The sequence below is a fragment of the Plectropomus leopardus genome, chromosome 13, assembly GCF_008729295.1.
Source record: "Plectropomus leopardus isolate mb chromosome 13, YSFRI_Pleo_2.0, whole genome shotgun sequence".
In the NCBI taxonomy this organism is placed as follows: Eukaryota; Metazoa; Chordata; class Actinopteri; order Perciformes; family Serranidae; genus Plectropomus; species Plectropomus leopardus.
This window is the reverse complement of record NC_056475.1, coordinates 5758849-5785368: the sequence shown is the minus strand read 5'-3', so window position 1 is coordinate 5785368 and position 26520 is coordinate 5758849. Positions and strand designations below refer to the sequence as shown.

Genomic DNA, 26520 nt, shown 5'->3' with positions numbered 1-26520 from the left:
TTCAAATACAGCTTGGAAAGGATGGTATAAATATCACTGTAGTAAGCAGCGTCTTATCATTAGGACTGATATGTCCGGTATGTCTGGTGATAACGAGGTTGTTGTCCTCGACTTGTTTTGCATACAGACTAGTTTCAGGTCCATCTTTCGTTTCCACAATCTCCCTTTCTCTGCAGGAATGACAGGCATGTTACTGTAGCAGCCACAGCCCTGCAGCGTTCAGACACACCCACCTCCATATGACGCAGACGTCTCACACTCCTTATCCTCACTGTTGCACTCCTCTCTTATTTGCATGTTAATGTCTAACAACAAAATCATAGTTATAACAGCCCTAGAAGTGCCAACCTTTGGGCCTGCTGTGACCTGTGAGCTCCGCAGGATCATAAACCAAACTTTAGGTTTAACATCGTCTTCACTGCAGCCAGAGAGAGTTTGACTTTACAATCACACGCTGTCAGATACCAGAGTTGTGTCAGTTGACTTTCTTGCCTTAGTGCCAAGCCCTTATTCAAACACTGAGAGATCTGCTTCTGATGTGATGAAAATAACTCCACAGGTGTGTGGATTAAAGTGCAAATGTGCGTTGTTAAATGTTTGTTTTTGTATTACTTTCATTGGCTCGTACTCTGTCACAAGGCCTATTATGGCAACCATGTTTTTATCAAATTTAGCACATTAGAGGGCTGCTGAGACAATTTTGCATTGAGATATGTTGGTCTCTGTGACAGACTAAGTTAGTAGCAAACCTGCAGTTTGCAACATGACAGTGTTTGCTTATGTTTCACCTGCTTTGACTCAGCTTTTGTGAGAGTGCATGCTGGATTTGAAACAACATATAACAGTGAGTTTCTTCCGAGGCACAGAGTCCAAAAACCCAACAGTTTAACGTGTTTAACCTGCAGTTCAATCTGATGAACATAACAGTTCCCTGCAGGAATTAAATTCCTATCAGCCTCTGTTAGTGTTGGTTCCTGTTCACTGCCGCAGTGTACAATAACTGAGCTTGCTGGAATTCAGCGTTGAAATCAAACCTTCTTTCAGGTTGTTGTTCTTCCGTTCCTTGCAGTGTCTTGATTATTTTCTTTTCTTTATGTAACAATACTGAAACTTAACTGCCATGCCAGTGTTTCCTGGTAAAGAAGATATTATGTTTTTTTAGTCTTTCTTCCATTGGTTTTGCTGCATGGGTGGTGGCTGCAGGAAGTGCAAAGAGTTACAATTACTCAAAGACTTAGACACAAAAGAGACGAGGAACTTAAGCATCTGAAGTGTTTCTGAAGTAGCGGTTTATCAGGAACACCAACAATCATGCTGCTATAAATCCTCTATGAAGCTTAGAAATGGCATATCATAATTTAAAGATGCCACCTTTTACATCAATGTTTGGTATTTGTTTCCAATATTTTGTCCTCTTCTGCATAAATGAAAGAAAAGAATGCAGCCTAAAAAATAAGCACCGAGTGGCCTGAACACTTGTCTGACACAGTGTCAACAGAAACTAAACATTATATTGCTGGCTTCACGGCCCCATGCAGGTCTTGGTTGCCCTCCAATGGCACAAAAACGTAAACTTCACCTGCTGGGAAACGCTGGCTCTTTATCTCCCCCAGGGCTCATGAGGAATCTGGCTCGACCGCTCTGCACAGCCACAGTTTGGAAATTTAAGAAGGCATGACATCAGACAAAATGTCCTCACTGTTTGTGTTTGTGAGGGGTGAAACCAAGATAAAGATCAAATTAAGCCCCACATGGCAGAGCCTGGAACATCTCACGGAAGAGATACGCTTCTCTGTTTAGAAATCCCTCATTTCCATCCTTCCCTGTTTCCAAAGGAATGTAGCTAATCTCTTTAGTATGAATTTCCTTTTATTACCCAAAATGAAAGAGAGTATTAAGATAATTTAGTGAGCCAATAGGGAGTTAGGGAGTTATCTGAAAGGAAGACGGAGTGAAACTGAGCTGGCTAAAAGCTCACTTGGCTGCAGGATTTTTGCAATGCAGTAGGAACTTCGTACTGCAGCGTCATTGAGCCCAGAGTGCTGCTGTTGTGACCAAACACAGCATGGCAGTATTGTCCATTATGGTGCCCAACTCAAATTCTGGTATCACAGCTAAACAGTGCACAAACAAAATATGTTTCTAAAGCCATTAAAGGAAGAAATAGGCAGTGCAGTAAAACATCTTAGTACATATTTGTACTGCCTTGTTTTACTTTACAGTTTGGTTTGAGTTTGATAGACAGAGAAAGAGGGCGCCGTAGTTTTGGGCACTTGGAAATGCGGAAGTGCAATCTGTCATTCGAGCAACAACCTTCATGCCAGAGATCATTTAAACTGAGACATGAGATTAGGGCGCTGATAAAATTGAGGGAATTTTACTATAGTTCATTAATGTATGCTACATATTTTATGATAGAAAGCTGGTTAAAAATCCACAAAGTATCCCTCTAAGGCAGATGCATGCTGGGACACGGACGCTCAAGTTACCCATGTGGAAATAAAAGTCATTCACCTGCGTTTTTGATGTGCTGATTTGACTGAAATGTTAATCACAGACTCAAAAGAATTAATAACTAACCCATCATAATACCCCAACTTTGTCCACCAACCCTAATGATATATTGCATTTGGAGGGACAGGCATACAAACGTGCAGGCCCGGGGGATTTGGTGCAGTTGTAAGAAAAACTGCTACGCCCTTGGATTAAATCTTTAAGACGGGAGGGGTTAAATCAGGCTGCTAGTGGAGAAAAACAAACACAGGCCTTTCAAAAAACCCAACCAGCCTGTCAAAAAAAGAAATAAGCGCCAACGTTCATTCATCATTCTGTATCAGATAAAACCGCAGTCAGGATTTTCCCTCTGCTGGCTTCACATGAGGTCATCTTATTGCTGAGATGGTACTTCAGGTCTTGTGGGTGTAACTGAGAAGAATTGAAAAGAATTTGCAAAGTGCTTTTTAACAGCTAGTTTTGTCACAAAGTGCACCACGGGAGCTAAAAATAGACGAAAAGAGGTTGAAACAGGACAAGGCAAACAAATACTTTTACTGTGGACCACCACTGTTAGCAAACAGACAGGTGTTTGCAGAGAGTGAAAGGGCTTCCTGCATAAAGAGCATACACAGCAGGCGGCTCAGCGTCGCATTAGATAACAAGTTATGCAACAACAGTCAGACTCGACTCTGTTGCTACACGCAGGTAAAGGAATTGATGGGTGTGTTTGGCTTATAGCATGCATAGGTGCAGTGTGGACTGTGCAGGGTGGCAGGTGACCTTAGGGTTCACTGCTGAGCTCCATAGAAGTGATAAATGCCAAATTGTCGATGTGGTCAAAAGTTTGTGGACACATTTTTATGTGCTTTGGTCTCTGCACATTTTTCTTAGTTATGGCCTCTAAGCTCTAATTAACCCTAAGGGGACTGTTTGGCGCACTATACCTGCTTTTCATTCTTCGTTTTTTTTGATAATTTTGGCTGTGTTCATGCAAATAGCATAAATTTTGGTAAGGTTATTAAGAGTATTTTGGTTTAATCCTGGAATTCTCAGCTCAACTCCTACAGTAAGTCTAAAATACACTGTGGAAACAAAATTGGTACATTCATACTGTTAAGTGCAAAGATGAAACCTGTTCAAACTGCAATTTCAATCCCAAAACCATCAAAGCATAAAAACATTCATTTTATTATTTCTGGAATGTGTCATTTTTAGTATTTTACACTTGATAATGTCTTTTTTTTAAACCATATTTGGCATATGGAGAAAATACATGCTCATTCTATTTATTTATAAAAACATAGTGGCCTATAAACATATTTTTCTTGGCACAACATATAAACACACAGAGGTTAAAAATCTGTCTCTGCCCTGTTCTTCCAGGAGGAGGAGGAAGACGATGAGGAAGAAGAGGACACAGTGGAGGTGGAAGAGGTGGAGATTGTCAATGTCATACAGACAAAGCAGCCACCGCCGGCGATACAGAAGATCACCAAGGAGGTGAAGACCGAGTTAAGGGAAGTGCCCCAGCCGACCAAGATGGACACACGGTACTTCGGCGAGCTGCTAGCTGACGTCTACAGGAAGAACTGTGACATCCACTCCTGCATCTCCGAACACGTGTCCAAGATCCGTGGACAGTAAGTCTAATTTGGCATTAAGTTCTCTCTATAGCAAGATACAAAGGATGAAATATATCTCTATTATCTATTATCTGTGAACAAAAAAAGGATTTTTCCGGTCCACATGAAATTATTACAGAAAGACAAATTGGCATCATGAAGGGTTTTCTTACAGTAATGTCTTTATTTGGAGGGTCCGTCCCACCACAAGTCCTGATATCCAACACCTGAGAGTCAGCAACAAAATAGCAGTGCCTTTACAAGCTAACTTTTCCTGAAGGAGGTCATTCTCATACTCTATATGCTGGTACATGAATGCATCATCCTGAAATTTTCATTGAAGTCTTTCTATAGAATAGTAGAGTGGTGCAGGACTGAGTCCCAAAACCCAAAAATGAGTAGCATTTCAGCACTGGCGGTTCCCTTGTCTCAAAGTCAATGGGTTTATTGAAATAGTTTTTGGTTAGTAATCTGAAATAAGGTTGGTGGTTGACACAAGTTTAAGAGATTTTACTGGGACATAAAATGTGTAAAATGTATAAAAAATAAAAATAAAAAAAATTTGAGAAGTTATTGTTTTAAATCACCACCACAAAATATTGCCACATTGTGACCTATTTACAAAGGTAAATGGTCAAAAATAGAATTGGTGGTTGGTTAAGGGTTAAGTTTTAGATTTTGGCTGAGGATGCACCTTAATTGATAACAGTTAAATAGAGGATAAAGAAATACATTTTTAAATTTTGAATAAAAAGACCCTGATTAATGTATTATGCATATTATTTGCATATACAGTGCATACACTTATTTGCCAGTTTATTTGGAGCATCTTGTGTACCTAATAAACCGGCAGCTTAGTGTGATGACTTAGACCTGAACCACTGTTTAACGGACTCTAAAACTCGAGGCACTAATCTTCCCGGAGACAGTTTTTGTCAGTGTTGCAAAAATTTCATATTGGATTAAACCAACAATAGACAGACCTAATACTGATAATTAATAGCTTTTTAAGTGATGATATCATTCAGTCTGGTTTTATTATCCTGGCATTAACAGTAGGAATAGTAGACTCCTACACGCAGTTGTGGGATATTGTCATGGAGATAGACGCTGGGTTTAGTGGTTTGGATTAGCACCATGAGTATCATGCTGGAACAAGTCAAAGGTGAGTTTTGGTAGTTTTTTTTCTTTGGTTTATCTCGTAATTCTTTTACACACACAGCAGATGCCCTCGAGGGGAGAAAAGAAAAAGAAAGAAATTCTAAGGAAAACAGTCAAATGTCCTCAACCCTATTGTACAGTTTTACTTAGAAGTAATATTACAGTTTTGGTAGTCATCTATTTCCAGTTACATCACCTGATAGTGAGGATAGGTGGTTACAGGAATTCTGGGTGTGAAAAAAGGGAGGAGGATGATGATGCAGCCAATGAGAGCGAGATGCACCTCAGAGCAGCAATTTGTGAACGTGAGGTTTTTGTCCATGTAGCCACCACCCAGTTGATTCATATGCCGGCATTTTAAAGTGTGTGTGTGTGTGTGAGAAAGAGATTAATGATTAATCCTCCTCAGACTTTTCACCTCTCTGTCAGCCAGCTGTGACATGTGAGGCTCCAAATCACTCAGCACAGACGCCTGTATTAGTGTACGTGTGTATTGACTTACAGTCAGGTGTTGGGTGGTGTGATTGAAATCATTGTCATGCTTTTAAAGAGTGAGTCTGGTGTGTTTTTTCTTTATTTTCAATCCCATGAAAAAACCCAAGTCAATCCCAAATACTCAGTCCCAAATGCTGCAATAACTATTTGCCAGAACACTAATAGTTAATTTGGCTGAAAATAAACCCCAACAAATGCACTTTCCTATTGTTTTGGTGCTGTTTGGGAAAAACTACAGTAGCCATCTGTTTTCAAACATTACATAGTGAAAAACATAAATGACATGGTGGTGACCCAATTCAAAGTTTTACATCTTTACAAGTGAGGCATTCACTAAGGCAAGAAAATGTAGAATAATGCAAATTATACAGGTATGCTTTAATAAAAACATGTGTCTACCGATTTGTATCACAAACAACATTAAAGCAAAATTGCACATACATTTTTATTAACTGTGTTTACATGGAAATACAAACTATAGTCCTTTTTAAATTGCAGTTAGCTTTGAGTCATTGATTTGGAATATGTACAACAATAACATGCAAAAAGTTCACAAAAGCACGCACATCCAGCAAAAAGAACTAGGTGCAGAAAAAGAGATAATATGAGAGGAGAAAAAGCAAAGTCTATGCTCTGGATTATACTTCAATAGATAGTAAAGACCACTGAGGTAATGTTTCGAGCTACACGCTCTCCATCAGACTGATGATTATATTAAATATGTACTGGACCGTAATATAGTGTGCTTTTTTTCTCTTCTGTGACAATAGAATATGAATCATCGGCGTGAATCATAAAATGCCACTAAATGTTAATAAAAGATCACATTAAATTCTTCCACACGCTGTACCTAATTTCAACTCCAAGCTAATTTTAATGTTTCAGCTGCAATAATTAGTTTACCACCTGCTGCTTATATTGCCAGACAGGAGGTGAATCCCCTCAATGTGACACACACACACACACACACACACACACACACACACACACACACACACACACACACACACACACTCACTCACTCCAGTCATGCTGTCGTTCTCATTGTTTGTCTTTCCTCTCTGTGTGTTACAGGAAACACCAGCTGGATCCCAGCAATGACTACAAGGTGAGAAGCAAACCTGCATCACACACATCTGATAAATAAATCTGGACTGAGCCAAGCAGACACAGAGTTTTATCTGAAGTTAAAGTCACCCTAGTCTGAAATTTAATTCAGAACAATATAAAATATTCAGCTCGCTTTGGTCTAAACATCAAACATTAACTGTCATTTTTTCTGTTTGATTTTGCACACAAAACATATCGATGCAGCCGGTATGTTTGTTTTGTATGTTCTCCTAAGGAGCCTAATTATGGCAAATTTGTGAAAATAATTCTAAGGACTTTCTTCTTGCTTTATTTTCCAAAGGTTTTTATTCATTTGCATCTATTTTGGTGTGTGTGTGTGTCTGTCTGTCTATCTGTGTGGTGTGTGTGTGCATTCAGGTGGAGAGAGAGGAGGTGGAGGCTTTGCTCCCCAAAGGAGCCACTGAACTGACCAAACAACAAATCCGCTACCTGCTGCAGGTGAGTTATTTGTAATATTATTTAAGATATATTGTAACAAATTAATTTTTAGTTGACTGGAATATGATACACTGTATTGACATATATTTATTTATCCCTAATTTTAGGCATGCACCACATTTTTTACTTTTTTTATCATTTAGCTTCATTCTTTTTTGTTGAAAAAAGGGAGATTTGTCTCCCTTAAGAACTGAGTTTGCAAACAACACTGTTTTAACTTCACTTCTGTCACTACATCATAAACAACACAAGAGCTACACCTTGTTGATTGATGTTAAGTTGCTTTTTAAAATAATTTTAACCCATTTCTTTCTTGGTCACATATTGATCAACTAAATGTGTGTTTTTATAGATTTATCTATAGAATTCTATTTTTTTCAATGTGAAACACTTTTTTTACATGCCCTAGTGAATAGCTTAAAGTAAAGCAAATATGACTCTTTAAAAGTGTTTATAATGTATTTTTTTCAATGGTTGTAACTTCTGCTGAGCTGATAATTGTTAAATTAAATATTAAATTTAAAATTTATAATAGCTTTATGTAGCTGTAAACATACACAGTATAATGACATGCAATTACACACGTTGACAAACTCTTTAGTGTGCTATAAAGCGTTTATTATTTTTATACACATTTACACTTGATTTACAGGTATAAAAAGTATACTTTAAATTCATTTTGACTTATTATTAGCTGTGATTCTGTGAGGCTTCTATATATTTATGACAGTAAAGCAATGAGCGTCATCTCTCTCTTCTTCATCACTCGTGGAAATGACTGAGATTGTTATTCAGATATGTAAATATCTGTCACAGATAAGAAGTGGTCACTGAACCCTCCCTGGTGCTTATTCATCTTTCTGTGTGTTTCTTTGTCAGACTCGTCTCACTGCAGATAAGAGCATGCGTCTGCTGCTCTCCACCTTCAGCAGTCTGAGAGAGGAGCTCCTCCACATGTCTGAGGACCTGCGGGTAAGAAAACACATTACTTCGTTGCTAAGAGACGCTGAAGGAGTTAAATTTCATCCTAGTTTTGTCATTATAACCCAAACCCTAAAGCTCCTCCCTTCTCTGTGTGGGCTGACCACTGACAGACAGTAAAAAACAAACACATTGCCAGCATACCAGTCAGACAAACAACACCTCCAAAAAATACCACAAAAATGAAATAAAAAACAAAGCTTGATAGAAACATTTTTCAGATCATTTATTCAAGCAAAAGTACTAAAATCACAAGTAAAGATTTTACTTAAAAGTATATTTTCAGCAAAATACAAATGTCTGATTAGATTTTTATTATTATTATTGTTGTTATTATTATTATTATTGGTGCATGCACATGTAAGCAGCATGTTAATCTTCCAGCTGGTCAAGATGGTTTTCATTTTTTACATTATATTCTGGTGGGTGATTTAAGTCATAGATTTGATATTTTACATAATAGATATGTAAATCTATAATCTGCACACTGTCTAATAACTAAAATGTTCCCATCAGAATTTCCAGATTTTTGTATTTACTGAGAGTACTTGAGTATTAGAAATGAAATTCCCACAAGATAATCAAGTAATACATTTATTGTTATTTATTCATCATTATTTTGGCACTATTGTTTCCTTGTGTAATGAGCAAACAGTGGTGGTAGTGACTCTTATTGGCTCATAATAAAATGTTTTCACACAGATTTAGATCCTCCTTACAGCTCTGTGTGTCAGTATGTCCCCACAGCACATTATATGAGCCTGTCACAATCCTGCAAACTCATTTAATGCTTTGAATTACAGCTGTCAGGCCAGATAATGACAGCTTGTTATTGTCATTGTTGATGCGGAGCAGTGGGGACAGTTTTATTGTGTGCTTGCATTGCTGAACAGAAACAATTAGCATCTCACACAGACAGAATGCAAATGTCGTTTTTTCTAACAAAAAGAGACATAAACTATTCTTGGCACCATGTCACTTTATATTACTATTTTGTACCTTGTTTTCTTATTTACTTAGCACCTTGTTTTTTATTATTCTTTTTTTTTCATTTGTAATTATTTTTTACTATTTTTTACTATTATATTGTTCTTTTTATCCTATTCCTATAGCTGCTGCGACACTGCAGATTTCCCCACTGTGGGACTACTAAAGGATTATCTTATTTTATCTTATCTTATCAACACAATAAAAGCAGGTATCCACTTCAATCACCTACCGTCACATGATGTCGACATATCTGAGAGGAATTGAGAGGAAATATGTTATTGATCAAACATGAACATGACAAAATTTGCCAAAGTATTACTGAAGATGTGTCTGTCTGTCTCTTGTCGCAGCGTCTGGAGAGCGAGAAGGAGGGTTTAGAGAGAGATCTGAGCTTCAAAGCCGACCAGGCAAAGCAGTATGACTGCCTCCTGGAGGCCGTCCGAGAAAACAACAGACAGCTCCAGGTACAATACTTCCATCTGTGTGTGTGTTTGTGTGTGTGTGTGCGCGCATGTGTGTTTTAAGTAAAATTAAAGATCATGTATTTACTTGTTTTACTGTAGACCAGAATGCCCTGCAGAGCCTGGTGTCTGTAGAAGGTTCAGGTTAACACAAAATTGGACTCAAATCTAAAAAGTAATCATCTCGACACACATTGTGTTCTTTTATATTTTGTGAAAAGGTAAATGTATGTAGCAGTGTATATGTGAGAGCATATGTTAGAGAGTTTAATGTTAAAAACAAAGTACATATTTTAACATGTAAGTCATTTTAATTACAATTTATCATTCTTATTTTTAGTTTTGCCATCATTTTCTTTGCAGTCAGTGACATAACTATAACAAAGTCCAACAGGACACGAGTCAGATGATCAGACACGTTGTAAAGCATTTATCCAGATAAGTTCAACCACTGAATTTAGAGCAAGTGCACCCAAAATAGTGGAAGTAATTCCTCCGTGCACAAGACATTTTTGCACAGAACTTTCTCTAAGTCTGGTAAGCCAAAGTTGAAGTCTGTATATAAAATATTATTGATGTTTACAAGTAGAAGTTTGGGTAATGTTTTAGGGTTTGCTTTTTTTTTTCTTTTCCCATTAAGTTTGGCTAACCTGCGGGGGGGTTGGTATAAAAAAGTATGTAGGCCAAAAATGGACAAAAACCTCATAGTTTAGTATGTCAGTCAAAACTGGACAAAAACGCCACAGTTTAGTATGTAAGTTAAAAATTAATTTGAAGGAAAAGAAAAAAATCCTAGTTTAGTATGTCAATCAAAAATGGACACAAACTTTGCCAATTTACTAGTTTGTCTTAAATTCTGAGTGGCATTAAAAAAGTGTGTGTGTGTGTGTCGTCCCTCTCCAGGCATCTCTGAAGGAAACCACCATCGCCCAGCGTTCTCTGGAAACTCAGCTGATGAGCAGCCGAAACACTGAATCAAGCCACGACTACAAGATCAAAGAGGTGGAGGGGAGGATGAGAGCTCTGGAGAAGGAGAACGAGATGCTCCGGCAGAAGGTAACACACTGTCTGTCTCACCATCAATTATCAGCGGAGATCAGTTCAATCGTGTCTTAACCCTTTGAAACCTGAGCAAATTGGCTTGATTTCATTAAGAAAAATTAAGAAGGCAATGAGTAACAAGAAATGACTCAAAAATATTGATATCAAACCAACCAGCTCAAATTTCAAGTATTGAAATGTTTGATGTCGACCCAGGTTTGAAAGGGTTACTTGTAATGACAGACGGGGAGTTTTCTGGAGCACTGAGCTATTCTGAAGTTTGGCAGACTCTTGATAATACGGTTGTTAACACTCGTGCTTAGATCTTGTAGAACAAAGAGTCAAAAATACTTGCGTGATGAAAAACACGTTGATCGTGAGTTTGGAAACGAGGTGCAGGTAGCCTGCAGTAAAAACCGTTTGGCCTCTGATTGTAGTTCAGTTTTCAAGCCAGCTTTTATTTTCTTCATGACATAAATCAATCTCAGCGAAGATTCCAAAATGAGTTACTCCATGATTGATGAAGATTCCACATGCCAAAGTCAATAATCAGGAAAAAAAAATCCCGTCTTGCACAAATATGACTTAGACACTTTAGTTTCAATGACGAGGTCAAAAGATAAAAATAAGGCAGGTGTTAACTCTGCAGCGAGGCTGATGGTTTTCTGTCCTCTTGTCGTCCATGTGTCTGCAGCTGGCGGGACAGGGCAGCAGCAGCACCCTGCACATCAAGACAGAGGAGCTGTCCCGTCAGTACAGAGACCAGCTGAACTCCATGAGAGAGGAGAAAGACCGGGAGATCACCAGGCTGCGGGTGGATAGACCCATTCTCTCTCCCCCTTTCTCCCTCACCTTCTCTCTCTCTCACTCACCCCAGCCCTACTTTTCTTCCTCACCCCTGCACTTATTCCCCCTCTATCCCCCTTTCACCCTCACCCCTCACTCTCTCCCTCCATGTCCCTTGATCCCCCTCTCCCATACCCCTGCACTCTTTCACCCTTTCTCTCTAACCCTTGTTTCTCTCCCTCTCTCACCACCTCTCCCCCTTTCTCCTTCAACCGTCTGTGTCCCCTATCTGTCCCTTGTCCCTCTCCCTCACCCCTGGTCTCTCGTCTCACCTACCTCCCTCCCCCTTGATTCCCCTCTCACCCCCTCTCTGTCCTGCTTTCTCTTCCTTTCTCCCTCAACCCATCCCCCCCTTTTTAACTTTCTCTTTTTCTTATGTCCTCTCTCCCTCTCCCCTTCTCCCTCACACTCTTTCGCAGAGGCGAGCTCTGTCTTGCAGAACATATCTTTTAAGGGCAGCTGTAATGCGGCATGTGCCATTTACTTACTCAGGCTCTCCTTTTACTCATTTGTCTCCGTCCTCCCTCCAGAGCCAGATAACGAAGATCCAGACAGAGGTCACCACCGACAGGTCGTCCTCAGAAAAGAGTCTCCAGCTGAAAATCTCAGAGCTGCTCGCCCTGTTAGAGCAGCGGCAGACCACCATCACACGACAGGAGGAGGTCTGCAACAAAACAAACCAACAGTTTCTCATTTTATTTCAGCCAACTGTTTTACTCTTATTCGTGGAGAGAATTAGAACATCTTTCGACTTAAAGCTTTTTCTGGGACTACAGTGAGCCCAGGGAGCCGAGTACTATGCAAATTTTTTTTTTAAAACTATTCCTTTGACTGTGATTTTAAAGCACGTGTGATTTGTAGTAAATGATGCAAAATCTTTGGTATGTTCCATTAATTCTTGTTTATCACAACTTGGGGGTTTTTTTCATATTTTTTGGCCATCGTTTTCTATAAGTTACAATAATACTGCGTCCATAAAGTGACTTGCTGAGAACTGAGAATAGAAAGTCGTCAGACGGTGAGACAGGTTGTTAAAATAATCAGATTTACCTCCAAATTAACCTGAAATGTTGATAAAAGCTCATTACCCAATGTGCACACCACTACGGCAAGTACTGTAGGTCAAAGTTATTCCAGGTCATACTCTGAACGATCTTACGATGCACGTTTGATTTCTCATTCCGATATGTATGACTAAACTCTGGATTTGTTTAAAATGTGTCAGATCGGCGATTCTCAGTTTGCAGATAAAAAACAATGATGGACAAAACTGCAAAATAAGACCCAAGTTGTAATAAACTAGTTTCACATTTTGAGTTATCAGTTTACAATCACAGGCGCTACACTCCAAATCAACGAAAGGAGTGTGTGTGTGTGTCTGTGTGTCTGTGTGTCTGTGTGTCTGTCTGTGTGTGTGTGTGTGTGTGTCTGTGTGTCTGTGTGTCTGTGTCTATGTCTATGTCTGTGTCTGTGTCTGTGTGTGTGTGTGTCTGTGTGTGTGTGTCTGTGTGTCTGTGTCTTTGTGTGTGTGTGTGTGTGTGTCTGTGTGTCTGTGTCTATGTCTGTGTCTGTGTCTGTGTGTGTGTCTGTGTCTGTGTGTGTGTGTGTGTGTCTGTGTGTTCAGTCGTGCAGAAAGAAAGTACGTGACTTACCTGGGATGAAGTGTGTAAATCATGCCAGCTGGGAAATGTGACCTGTTTACACAGAAAGAAACACACACACACACACACACACACACACACACACACATCATTTATGCTTGTGAGCTGATTTGCTGCTTACTTCATTCATTCGTTTTCACCTGTCAGGTTCAACTGCATTCTGACCTCATTGTCTTTGTGCAGCTTCAACTGATGGGTTAATTTCACTTTGGCAATGCCTTTGTCCCCTCAGGGTGCTGCCATGTCACCTGTTTCATAGTTTCTCACACTAAAAACTGCAGCTAGTTCACAAGAAGAGAAGCAGATTGGAAAAAAATGTCAAATTAAGAGAATCAGCTACAAAACACTTTTTGTTTTTCCAGTTACACAATAGAAGCCGTACATTTTAATTGAAACACTGTCTAAACAAAAACCGCCAAAATAAAATACAGTCTAAAATTTGGAAAATTAGCAATGCAATCAATGAATAAATAAACTACAAATCTGACCAGACAATAGATTCCAAGTACCGACTGTATTTTTATGAATTACATGAATCACACAAGAGATGGCCTTTAAGCACACACTGTACTGACCTTTGACCTCTTGTGGCCCTCAGGAGATCAGGAGGCTGATGCAGGACAGAAACGAAAGCTCCAAGAGCCAAGTCACCAAGACCATCATCACCAAGAGGTACAACATCACAGCAGAGCATCTGAAAACACAAAAACCAAAACCGTTTTAATAATCAGTTAGCTGTTGAGGTCTTTCTTCAAGCAAATTTGCCAAATATTTTAAGGTTCCAGCTTCTTAATGGTAGAATCAGCTGTTTTTACATTTTAGTAAAAATATTATATTTTGGTTATGGACAGTTGGTTAAAAAAAGAAGCATTTTAAAATGTTACCATGGAATCAATGGACATTTTCATAAAGTTTTTAGACTCAAATTGTTGTCCCTTTAACTGCTGTCAATGCAAACTGACAACACAAAATAGAAAAATCTATTAGAAACAGATTTGACAGTCAAGGAGATGATTTAAAAAAAAAAAAAGGGGGAAAAATATCTGCACCAAATATAAAACGTAATTATTATCTCAGTCTGCAGTGAACTAACCAACCAAATCTGTCTGTAAAGGCCATAAGTGAACATACCTCCGTGTGTGTGTGCAGGTACAGGAACCAGTACCCGATCCTCGGGCTGCTGAGCGACGACTACCAGGTCACCTCGCCTGTCAAAGAAGCCAAGACCATCGTCATCGAGAAAACTGGAGAGATGATCAAGCAGGTAAAAATGGAATAAAGTTTTATAGGAGATGACCAAATACAGTAATATCACCTACTATCAATCAACATAATCCGCAATAAAACGTTAACAACAAGCACCAGAGCGAGCAGTTACTGTGAGGATTTTGGTCTCAAGAGTCTCTCTTGGTCTCTCTTTCTTATTGATAATTTCTGGTGCGATTAGCAGCAGATATTCAGCACTGCTGCTGTTTGAGAGAGGTTTATTAATTCTGAGAAACCAGCTGGCATTCAAGCACCGTGATAAACTGCAGAACTGGGAACTGATTCAACAGAACGCCTTCACGAAGCCACATCACATTCAACACTAACATAAGGAAGGGTGGGAGCCAGAGGTTAGAATGAGGGTGAGGGAAAATTACTATTATAATGATTTAATTGCACCTTTTTTCAAAAAGGCGGGGAATTTAATTCCAAGTGAGAAAAACACAATAAATAAAATTTTAAAAGAACAGCTGAGGTTTTGTACTGGCATGTACTTTTTTTTTTATTTTTAAATCGAGTTGGCTTATTGAAATTAGAGTTGAAGTGAGTTTGTGGCCACATTAACTGCACACGCACACACTTGCTGTTTGAAAACACAAGGGTTTGAAAACTCCTGTGTGTCTTTACATGAAGGTTTTAATTATTCCAGCAGGATAAATAGAGTTTGGAGGAGGTACTTATCCATAGTCAGTGTATTACATGCAGTGGATGTAATACACTGCAGGAGTACTGACATGTACTCTGAGTAATGTTCTGATGTGGAGGGTTTATTTAGCAATCAAGTGTTTTGTAGCCACCAAAAAAAATTTAAAAAATCAATATCAGTTTAAATGTCATATTTAATATATAAATTAAGCTGTTTTATTGCTCTCTTTAAAGCTAAACTCGATTGAGAAAAATAATGACGAAACATCATTAAATACAGGAGCTGCTGGTCTACTGCTGCTTCGATCAGATACTTTGTAATTGGTGTTTTTATTTCGGATACGCCAAAGCCGCACGATAACACCAACTGACTGATGGAGGCAGCAGCAGGTGGCTCCTGTGTTTAGCAAGCCAAACTGAAAATGATGTTTTTGTTAAATTTCGCCGTCTCAACCAGCTGTGTGACGGAAAGGTAAAGTGTAAAAATACTCAATATAGCATACACTTAACCCTTTGAAACCTGGATTGACATCAGTTTCCTTGTGCTGTGTTCAGATGCCTTTCACAGGCTACTGACACTTTGAAACCGGAGCAAATTGATAGGATTTCTTCTGAAAACATGGATAAAAACGCAATGACCAACTTGACAAGAAATGTCCCGCAAATTACAAGAAATTAGTAAAAATGTGACAAGCAAATTACCTACAAATGAGTTTTTAAAAAAGAGGGGAGCATTATTAGAAAATTATCCAAAAAATAGGGAAAATGTCCCAAAAGCTATTTATAATTACACTATTTTATATTTTAAATTGTAACAGAAAATATATAATAAATTCCCCTTTTCAGCATACCCCTTTTTTTCTTTTTCTTACGTTATCTGAATTATTAACCAATTTTTAGGCAAATGTCTCAGGTAGTTTCTCTAGCCTTTTCTCCATTTTTTTACTCAAAGTAAAACCAATTTGCTCAGGTTTCAAAAGCTTTAACTGGTTAAACTGATTTTTTTTTTTTGATGGCTTAAATATGTTGCTGCCCCTCATCCTGCTTTTGTTCTCCAAACTGGGGCCGTGCAAACAGACGTCTACTGTAGGTTAGACACTGACTATGAGGGTAAGTGCCTCATGCAACCCCACTTGAAAAAATACGAACCATCCTCTCGAATAAAACTAAATTTTACAGTTTTGAGAAATTGAAAACCTAAAAAACTGTAAGTTTTCTCTGCACTCAGTTAACATGGAATGATGGTTTACAATACAATACAAGAAAATAAAATAATTTCAGCTTGTTATCCACATTTTGAGTGGATCTGCCTTGTTGCTCGAACATCCAGACGGTTTCTTTCTTTTCTTTTTCGAGCTGACTAAACATTTGTATGAAATGTAACAACTGCACCTGTGCTTTGTTTATTTCGAAACAGGAAATCATTACAACCCCTTAAAGACACACTGCTTCTCTCCGACAGGAATGATTGATCGATGAGAAGACCCAGCTCTCCCCCCCCCTCCCATCCCGTCCCTCATCCTCAGGGCTCCCAGGGTTGGTGGTGGTTGAAATCTCCCTCTCCTCCCCATAGATTTGGGATCATTGGTTCGAATCTTTGGTTTGACCAAATTGGGTTGGTAACTGTTTAGTTTGGGATTTTTTTTCATGACAAAATAATCAAAGACCAAATCTTTCCAGAGTGTGCTACAGCCAGTTGGTTGTGCAATGGATTAAGGTGGAAGTAAAGCAATCATGACAACTGGGAACTGGGCGAGATTTGAGCTTCACATGGGGCAGTTTTGTTCAAAAATCTGAGATGATTTGCTCTGTGGCACAAACAGGCAGTTCCTTTCCTTTCTCAATTTCCCAACTTTATTTTGCTTGATTAAGTTAAGATTTAGTCTGAAAATATCACAACAAATGACAGAAGTAAACCACACACTGGCTCTTGATTAGCTGCTCTCCACACTGTTTGCAGCAGTTAAAAGTAAATGTCATGTCAGAAATACTAAAATAAAAAATGTATCTGAAGTTTTAACTTACGCTTACTTCTAAATTTAACAATTACTCTCTCCATCTGACTTTGACACTAAAACATGGCGCACAGTATTTCGATGAAGAATGAATGTTTGTACTACTTTTACCAGATAAATAAATGATCAACATTGTGCAGTGGGGCTGGCAAATCACAATACATTGCCAACAGTTGAATCTGAAAATGTGATTCTGTGATATAGTGCAAGACAGTCATCTGTGATACATTACAATCTATGTAACTGAGCAGAAATGGCAGATTATGTGAGAAAAACATAGGAATTGCCTGCATGATGAGGAAATTTCACAGAGTTGAATGCACAACTTTGACAAATGAGCCAAAATGCCAAAAACTATTAATTTTTAAGATAAGTATTCTGGAGTGGAAATAAGCAGATCTATCAGTATCACATGAGATTGTTTTGTGGTATATAACTGTATTGATTATTTGTCCCAACCCTACTCAGCAGCATAGAAACTACATTTAGGCTACATTCAGCTCCATGTGGATTTTGTCTCCCCTCATATTTAATTTCAAGTACCAAATTTAATTTGGCACATGCACTATTGTACTTTTCTCAATTCCATGAAGCTGAAGTTCTCAAATTGTAAATGCTGTCTAATTACAGGCGGATGTATGAGAGCTTAACTGGCAAAATTAAGATTTCAAATCACTCAAAAAATAAAGATAACATGATTACAAATTCAGCGAGCATTCAAAACCACCATAGTTGCACAGTGCTACAGATCAACCAGATCACCAGAAAAAAAAGTTTGTGTTGTACATTCCTGCACACAACAGATATGTTATAGTTGTATTATTAGTTGTTGCATTATTTTAGTTGTCAGGGCAGTCTGGTCAAAAATGTCCTCACTATGGGGCTCACTGAGGGGAAGACAATCGCCAAGCGCCGTCTCAGCTTCCAGTTGTCACTAATCCACTTTTAGACAAATCTGGCACCATCTAGCATGTAGCATGAAATCCTCCTTAAAGCCACCACAGCCATGGTAGCCCAGGGTACAGGGCAGAGGATGTGTTAGTATGAATACTTCTCTGCATGTTAATATTTATAGAGACAGATATATGTATTGTGAGATGGACTCGTTTTTTGAGCAGCCGTCCTACAATACAGTTTTGATGGACATTTGAGAAATGTTTTGATCGGGTAGTTTGCTTTGCTTTTGTTTTGTTTTTTTGTTAAATGGTAGTTTTTATCTGTGTTATTGTTTATTTTGTTGCTTCGTTAGACGCGGAGGTGCATGGGTATGTGTTGTCCACGTGTAGCTTTGGATGTGTTTATGTATGAAAGTGGTATCTGGGTCGGACCTGTGCAATGTCTCACATCCATGACAGAAACAGGACTCCCATGGGTGTGATGCATCGCAGCGGTCGAGTGGGTAGAACTGGAGCATGATTTTTTGGGGTTTTATGATGGTGGAAGAACATTTTAAAGCACAATATGTAAACTGTTAACTGAGTTTTCTTGGTTGTCTGTGTTCTGGGTTTTTACATAAGGAAGCATGTGGACGGCTTTGTGTCCATTGGGTGCTCGTCTTTAAGGTGCGGCGGCCTGTTTCACTGCTACAGCCTGATGGCAGTTGTTGGTAGGAGGTTTACAGAAACCATTCCACTAAAACTAGATGACTTTAAACGGAGGCTGTTTATTTATTGTTGCTCCACTGAGCCAAAGACAGAAACACATTTTATCTTTCTTGTTGCCAGTTACACAGGTATCTAATCTGGTTTGTCTCCCACATTGAATAGATATCATGGCTGCACGTGCAGGACGTGCAATACTAGCAACTAATAGATCTAACTTATACAGAGAACAACAGTGACATCAAGTGGCTAAACCACAAACAAACATACAAGCCAAACACTTAACAAACATACAGATATATGCTTCAGTATGCTACATTCCTCTTTTTGATGAAAATTGTATTTCTGTTTCCTCTTGATTACTGAGTGATGTTATTATAAACAGCAATTCAAACCTGCCATTTTTTTGTTGTGAAACTTTAAACTGCAGTTTTACTTTTGGCTTATAAAGCATGAAAAAGGGACAGTTAAATACAAAAATAAAATAAAAAATTCCACCTTTCTCTCTGCATATGTTTAAAGGAATACTTCACCCAAAAAGTGACCTTTTGCAGATCAATTACTTATGCCGTCTTACCTTCATGCCTCTATGGAAAACGTCAAACATGTTGAAATATCACATTTTTGCCGCAAAAAAAACTCTCACAGCTTGTTCAGTCAAGTCTAATTTATCCAGTTATGTCCTCAGTTTTTCCCAAACATATGTATTTTCGCAAAAAAATAAAAATAAAAACCTGAGTATTTGAGTCTGGCTTTGACGTGAGCATGAATATGTTTCTATTTCAGCTCAGTTTTAAGTAGTAAGGTTTGAGTGAAAATGAATTTGTTTGGGAAGCACTGAGCATATGACTGGATAAATTAAAATTGGATGTCACTGAAAGTTTTGTGAGAGTTTGTAACCAGATGTTTTTATATAGTTTTACTGTTGTTAAACGTGATCATTAATCAATCAGTTAATCAATATGTTTGCACAAATTCAAGATAACACTACATGACCATTAGATGCACAAATCATTTTTGGGGTGAAGTATTCCTTTAATAATGCATACTGAGAACTTTTTGTACACCTTGAACAGACTGATTGTTTGCCAGTATTTCTGGAATTAGCCTGGAGACAGGAGCTCACAGGTACGCTGCCATTTTGGTAAGACGAATTGTGCTAAGTTTGCTCTTTCACCTCTATCTAGAGGTTTTTTGTCCGTCCGAGTCATGGATTTACTGTGTCCTTAAGTCTAGCATTATTTTCACACCTTGCATGGGGACAGGATGAGCTTTAGGTCACCGTTAAATTTTGGAAATGGTTTGAGTTTGTGCAACAGACAAAAATTTTCAGATGCTTGTGCAGTATGTGGTTTAACAGGCTGCAGCACCAGTTTAAAATAATATTTAAAATATCCTATTTAACTCAAGCACCATGCCTATTTTTCAGCCAGTTAGCACCGACATTCCTCCTAAACATGTGATTTAACACTACTGACAGAAAAGAGCTGCCCAGTGGACACACAGCCAGATTCTGTTGGAAGCCTGTAAAAATTTACCGACTATCATGGGACCTCAAGTGCCTTATACTGTTAGCAACTTAAGCTTTTTATCAAACTAATGTTAAACCAGCGTCACTGTTGGGCTGACAAAATATCATCTGGTCAGTTAGTAAAAATCTGGCATCACTGATCAGTTTCAAACATCTTTTGGCAGCATGGAACCAACAGTGGCTCTTTGGTTGCCAAAAGGCCTTCATTTGCTATGTGGGTAATCTCTGAGGAAACCAAATCCTCCCTCTTTTTGCCAGCTGAGAATAAATTGTATGCTGAGCTAAATTAACTGGTTGTAGCTAATCTGCAAATAGATGTTTAAATATATTTTCTTAAACAAAACTGTTTCTTTAATTTTCCAGTTCAAGAGGATTTGGTCCTCTGCAGTAAGAAGTGATTTCACTGTGATAGGTTGTGATTAAAATGAGTAATGTCTCTATGCAAAAGTGCATTTGTTTTGTGTTTTACTGACCTGTTAACTGCACAGTCAACACAATAAGGCAAACAATTATACAAAAGGAGCTACATGGCATTAAACTTCCCTCTTTCTCTCTATGTGTCCTGGAAAATAATTTAAGGTCAGTGTCCACTTACAAGATTTTGATACATTTCAAGCACATCGCAGCCTGAGCCAGTCATTGTAATGAAAAATGCCATTAAAAGTCATAATACAGCATGCCATAAAAAAATACTGTTCTATAAAGGGCCTTGAAGAAAGGGAAAAAAGTATTGTAGGTCCTAGTCATAGTATACTATGTGGTCAAAATTGCTAAAAAAAAAAAAAAAAAGAAAGATGTAGTTTATGCCAAAAAAAAACCAAAAACGAAAAAGTTATAATACAGCATATCAAGAAATGCCTTGAATAGTATACTGTGAATAGGACCTACAATACTTTTTTCAGTATCTTCGAGGCCTTCAAGGTCAAATTTCACAGAGGGATCTGTTAATCAATGTTAAATAGGTTATCTCTGCATAATGAAGCTGCCTGCGTTTGGATCCCCTGTTATCTTGCTTACTCCGGCCATAACACTGTTTGTTGTTGATGTTAAGCACGCAAGACACATTATTTTAAAAGAAATATATGATTACACTGTAAGAATGAGAAGTCAGATATTTGAAAAAGACCAAACTCTGATTAACTTAAATATAATAAAAATAAATAACCACATTAACAGAGAGGAAGAGCACTTGTGCTTGTGATGGTGTCAGCATTTAGTTTCAGAATTTGAACTATGACAGTTGTTAAAGGTGGGGATATTTTTATTTTTTATGTTTAGGACAGAAATACAAACGCGTCAGTGGTGGATGTGCGTCAAAGCCACAGTTAATGCTCCATCTGTCACCTTCACGTCCTCACACTAAAGTACATTGAGACGTGGCTGTTAAAAATGCTGTTTACCTCAACCTGAAAACTTTTGATTTCCTGACCCCTAAATGTTTAATCATTATTTTTCTCCTTTTTCATCTTCTGTTGTTCTTTCTTGTCTTTAACCCTTTGGAACCTGGAGCAACATCACTTTTCTTTTGCTATTTTCAGATGCCTTTCACAAGTATTTTAGCCTTTGAACTCTAAGCAAGTTGGTGTAATTTCTGTCAGAAAGAATAAAGCAATGAGAACCTTGGTAAATTGCAAGAAAATTTGTAGATTTAGAAAATGATTTGAAAAAACCTAGGAAAAAAACAATAATTAAAAAATAATTACATTTTAAATTATGTTACATAGTTACTATAATTTTTAAAATACTTTTTGCGTGTCATTTTCTTTTAAAGAAAAATTTCAAATTATTTTAATTAATTTTCAGGTAATTATTCTCTATTATAATTCTACTTCTTTTTCAGTTTTTAAATTTATTTATATATTTATTGATTTTGGATCAGTTTCTTCTTTCCATTTTTTTGAAAGAAATCAAGCCAATTTGCTCCAGTTCCACAGGGTTAATTGGTTAACTAACTGGTTAACTAATTCTTATTATTTTAAATGTAGGGCTGAAATATGTTTGGGAGTTGTTCTTACTATCGGGGCGCCGCGGGATATCCAGGAGCTAGTGTCATTTAGGCTGAGTCCAGTGCGATTTAATGACTCTCAGGGTTGTGGTTATAGTCCCTTATCTAACTATCGCTCATGTCATATTTGGCAAATACAGAGCTGTGGAACATCTTGTTCAGGTTCCTCTTACGTGCTATAAAGAGCTGGGGAACACAGGACCCTGGGAAAACAGGAATGACCCCTGTTTGGGGCATGTGCAGTAAAACCCAGAGCGTATAAAGTTGGTAGTAAACTGAGGGTTCAGCCTGAACTTTGCATGACCACATAAAGTCATAAAAAAGTTACATCACAGTACAGGTTGAATCTCAATAGAGAAAACATCGCTCCATCCAAATTTGATGACACTTAAACAAAACAATATACAACAGTGTGCTGACCTCCAGGCTCAGACTTGTATGAACTGTGATGGCACTGTGTTCACATGTCTCATGGAGTATACATCACACAATCTCCTGCATCATTTTGTATCAACCGTTCCAGATCAGACACGGGACACTATGTTTTCTCCTGCAGGATGAAAGAAGAGCTCCTCCTGGGTCAGGCCAGGGGTCGGGGCTGGAGCAGTTCCCCGTGTCTCTTTTCACTGCAGCTGGCTGAGGATTTTACAGCCTACAAGTGTGCAGGAATGTTCACGTCTTGGTTTTCTGCGGGACATAATGTTTTATTGCACTACGGACGTGATTTCTGTCTTTCCTTGTTTGGCAGCTAATTCGGCATGGCAACAAGTGTTTCAGGGAAACTGGCAGGAGAAAGCTGAGGAAGAAGAGGGAAAGTTACTCAAACAGGAGATTGAACAGCAGCGGGCCAGAGAAGAGAAGCAGAAGAGGTCACAGCTTCAGTAAGCAGAAAGACAGACTTTCACTAAATACAGCAGGAATTTATCTCAGTGACAAGACTGTAAATTTAGCAGTAATTTAATTCAAAGCTGCTTTCACTTCGGATGTCTGTGTTTCAGTATCGTTAGTGCTGCACTCAGGAGTATGCAGTGTGTTTAGCAGGCATGGTGCTGATTGTTAGAGCTGCGTGGGCTGCTGTTAGTTTATTTTAAGCCATATCGGATTAACTGTTAAACTAAACTGATAGGGTGGAATAATCCCCCTCAATTAAAAGGGATCAGTCACTTATTTTAACTATCTGGATCAAATTAGATCACATTCTATTCAAAGTAGAAACCAATAGAGCCAGAGTGTGATTTCAGACAGTCAGTTTTTCCTATACTTTGGTGCTTTGGTCCAAACACAAACACCTGTCAGTGTTTGTGTTTTCTGTTTTCTGACAGTAACACAAGGTGGGTTTCCATTACAGTTCTGCGTAAATTGTTCTGCGTAAACTGCGATATTTCCAAATGTCAAAAAAAAAAAAAACAATTGCAAGATGCCTGTGTTTCCATTGAGTGATGTTATGCGACTTCTCCTATCAGGATAACATTCCAAGAAGCATGGCGATGGATGTTCAAAACATTATCAGGTTTATTTCTATTGCAGCCACTGCACTAGCCGTCATATTCCAGTCAGAGCCAATGTAGAGATGTTATGTGAGTGGTAATATAAAGGCAAGCCCCTTATACATACACATATAAAGGATTTCTGGGACGTGATAGTCCACAATTTTTACAGAGGAATTGAAGATTCAAAATTTCCAGATGATCCACTCAACTTCTGAAGAGTTATGTGATGCGATAACACCTTTTGTGGCGCCTGCTGCATTATGTCCTAGCACATAGCCATAGCAATAGTTTTGCAAAATATGGCTTTTTTGAATCACCTGAAATACCACCTCATTCCCTTAATGGGACATTTTTTTTTACATAACCAACCACTAGCAAGGTATACGGCAAAATTTTACATGTTTAATACTCCCCAACACTGCTGTTCACTAGGCTGCAATGTACCTGTGGTAAGTTCCAACTGAAATTGATGAAATTTCAAATATTTTTTTTTGCTAACATCAGCATGCTCACATATTCAAATTGACAAAATTAACATGTTCACTAGATTTTAATGTTTATCAGGTTCAATGAGCACTAAACACAAAGTAAAGCTGAGGCTGTCAGTTCTGCAATTATTATTATTCTGCAAAATATTTATAACTCTGAGCTGATGATGGCACTAGATAAAAAGTTATGGGATCACCATATAATTACGTAACATTGCAAGGGGAACTTGTATTAAATATCTTGGCAATGCCTCCAGTACTTTACGAGACATTTCACTCAAAACCGCAAGTGTCAAGCACCGCAGTGAATAAAGCCAGGGGATCACTACAAGTCGTTCAGATATGTTTGGGAACCATAAATTAACTGTACAAAATGTTCTGCCAACCTAACTATAGATATTATGAGTTACCATGGACCTGCCTGCAATTATGATGTAACGTTTACCCTCTTTTCAACTTCATAAAACCAAAACATCACAGGCACCAGCATTGATCCATGAGGAATGCCAGCAGGTTTTTAAGAATTCATGTGAAGTAGCATCTTCTAGAAACAAGTATCCCTAGCCCCCCGCCTTGCTGTGCCCATATATTAGGCTACATGCAGAGTGAAACCTTCTACACTCCTGGCAGTGTTTGGTGAGTTAGTGAGGAGTTGGAGGATCTTAAGTGAGTGACAACCATCCTGCATGTTGTCAGCAGGAGTAAGTCGTCCCCAGCGCTGATTTACTGTTGATCGGAGACAGCTGAGCCGGGGGGCATGGAGAGACGGATCTATTCCTCTGCTCTGGAAGGTCCGACACTCCTTCACATTGTTGGCTATAAAAAGCAAAGCCCCCCGGCATGTACAGTATAGGCTAGACAACGAAAACATGTAAATATTTCAATAACAACACAGTGGAAAACACAGTATTTTAAATGTTTTTTTGGAGGGCGGAGCACTTATTTTGATTTCAGAATATTCAATTGTGAAAAGAAAATTCTTATTGTTGTTTAACTTTCTCCTCCTTGGAAAAGTGTAGACAAATACAATATTCAAATACGGCATCTTTTGCAAGTTGTGGTTGGCACTGACGCTGAAACATCTCAAGGTATAAAGATAGCTATAACAATATACTGCAGGAGCGTTGGAGGAGGTGACGAAAAGATAAATAAGAAATAACATGGAGGGAGAGAGAAACCCCCACTGTGAAAGGCATGTCTGCTATTTGTGGAAGAGGGAGAGGAAGAGGTTTTCATTGCATGAAGATACAGTAGACGTAAACTGCAAGCTTGTGGACATGCTGTTGTCAATATCACCATTGGCTACTGAAAACTTGATTAGCTCTTTACTGTAAAAGACACAGTTTACAGAATAAGGCTTAATGTATTCTAGTCAGTTTAAAGTTGATTTAACTAAAAAGCATCCAAAGCCTGATATATTTTTTTCCTCTGTGCCACAGTGCTCCATTGTTGTCCAGAAACTTTGAAAAGCACATCAGTGAGCCCTTGTTGCACCGTCTTACATGTTCCATCACAATGACTATGTTCACATTAGTTTATTTTGAGCTAATCCCACAAACACCATCCTCCTGCTGCCGGGAAAACTATGCACAAAATGCTAAAAATAGTCCTCTAAAATATGCACTATTCCCTTCTTGGAGTAATGTTTGCTTAAAAACTACCCAGCTGATTAAGAAAATAATGAACCAGTAATTACTTTTAAAGATGAAAATTTATATCTGTGTACTTTTAGAGTTTTACAGGAAAGAGTTGCATATTTTAATTGTTGCTATTCAAATTGTAAAATCACGATGGTCGAATGTCAGTAAGAACATGTACCCAAGTACTGTTTTGAGGTACTTGTACTTTACTTGAGTACTTACATTTTATGCTACTTTATACTACTACTCCTACATTTATCAAACAGTATTAAAAAATAAATATTAGTCAGGTAGCATTAGTTACTATATAATGAATGCATAAATAATGATAATAATCTAATAATTTAAAATATACCATATTATTCTGAAATGGGACATTATGAATATGTACTTTTACTTTTGGTATATTTCAGTAAGACTCCAAAGTATTCCATTATTCCATTACTGTTGTAGTATAAATTACTTAGTGACAAACTGGAGTACCTCGTCCACGACTGCAAATTACATGAATAAGTC

The 26520-nt window shown here is 38.1% G+C and overlaps 1 protein-coding gene across 2 annotated transcripts in view; it reads left to right on the top strand.

The window, feature by feature from the left end:
• Nucleotides 1-16737, top strand: part of pof1b (POF1B actin binding protein) — a 32674-nt gene extending 15937 nt beyond the window's left edge. The window contains exons 3-13 of one of the 2 annotated variants that reach the window (XM_042499019.1): nt 3878-4136; nt 6849-6882; nt 7263-7343; nt 8223-8315; nt 9665-9778; nt 10679-10831; nt 11511-11630; nt 12193-12324; nt 13922-13995; nt 14473-14587; nt 16697-16737. In XM_042499019.1, coding sequence (XP_042354953.1) covers nt 3878-4136; nt 6849-6882; nt 7263-7343; nt 8223-8315; nt 9665-9778; nt 10679-10831; nt 11511-11630; nt 12193-12324; nt 13922-13995; nt 14473-14587; nt 16697-16702 — 1181 coding nt within the window. In that variant the 3' untranslated portion in view covers nt 16703-16737. Of the gene's footprint in view, nt 1-3877; nt 4137-6848; nt 6883-7262; nt 7344-8222; nt 8316-9664; nt 9779-10678; nt 10832-11510; nt 11631-12192; nt 12325-13921; nt 13996-14472; nt 14588-16651 lie in introns of both variants that reach the window. The other variant, XM_042499018.1, reaches the window with a different exon arrangement.
• The last annotated feature ends 9783 nt before the right edge of the window (nt 16738-26520 follow it).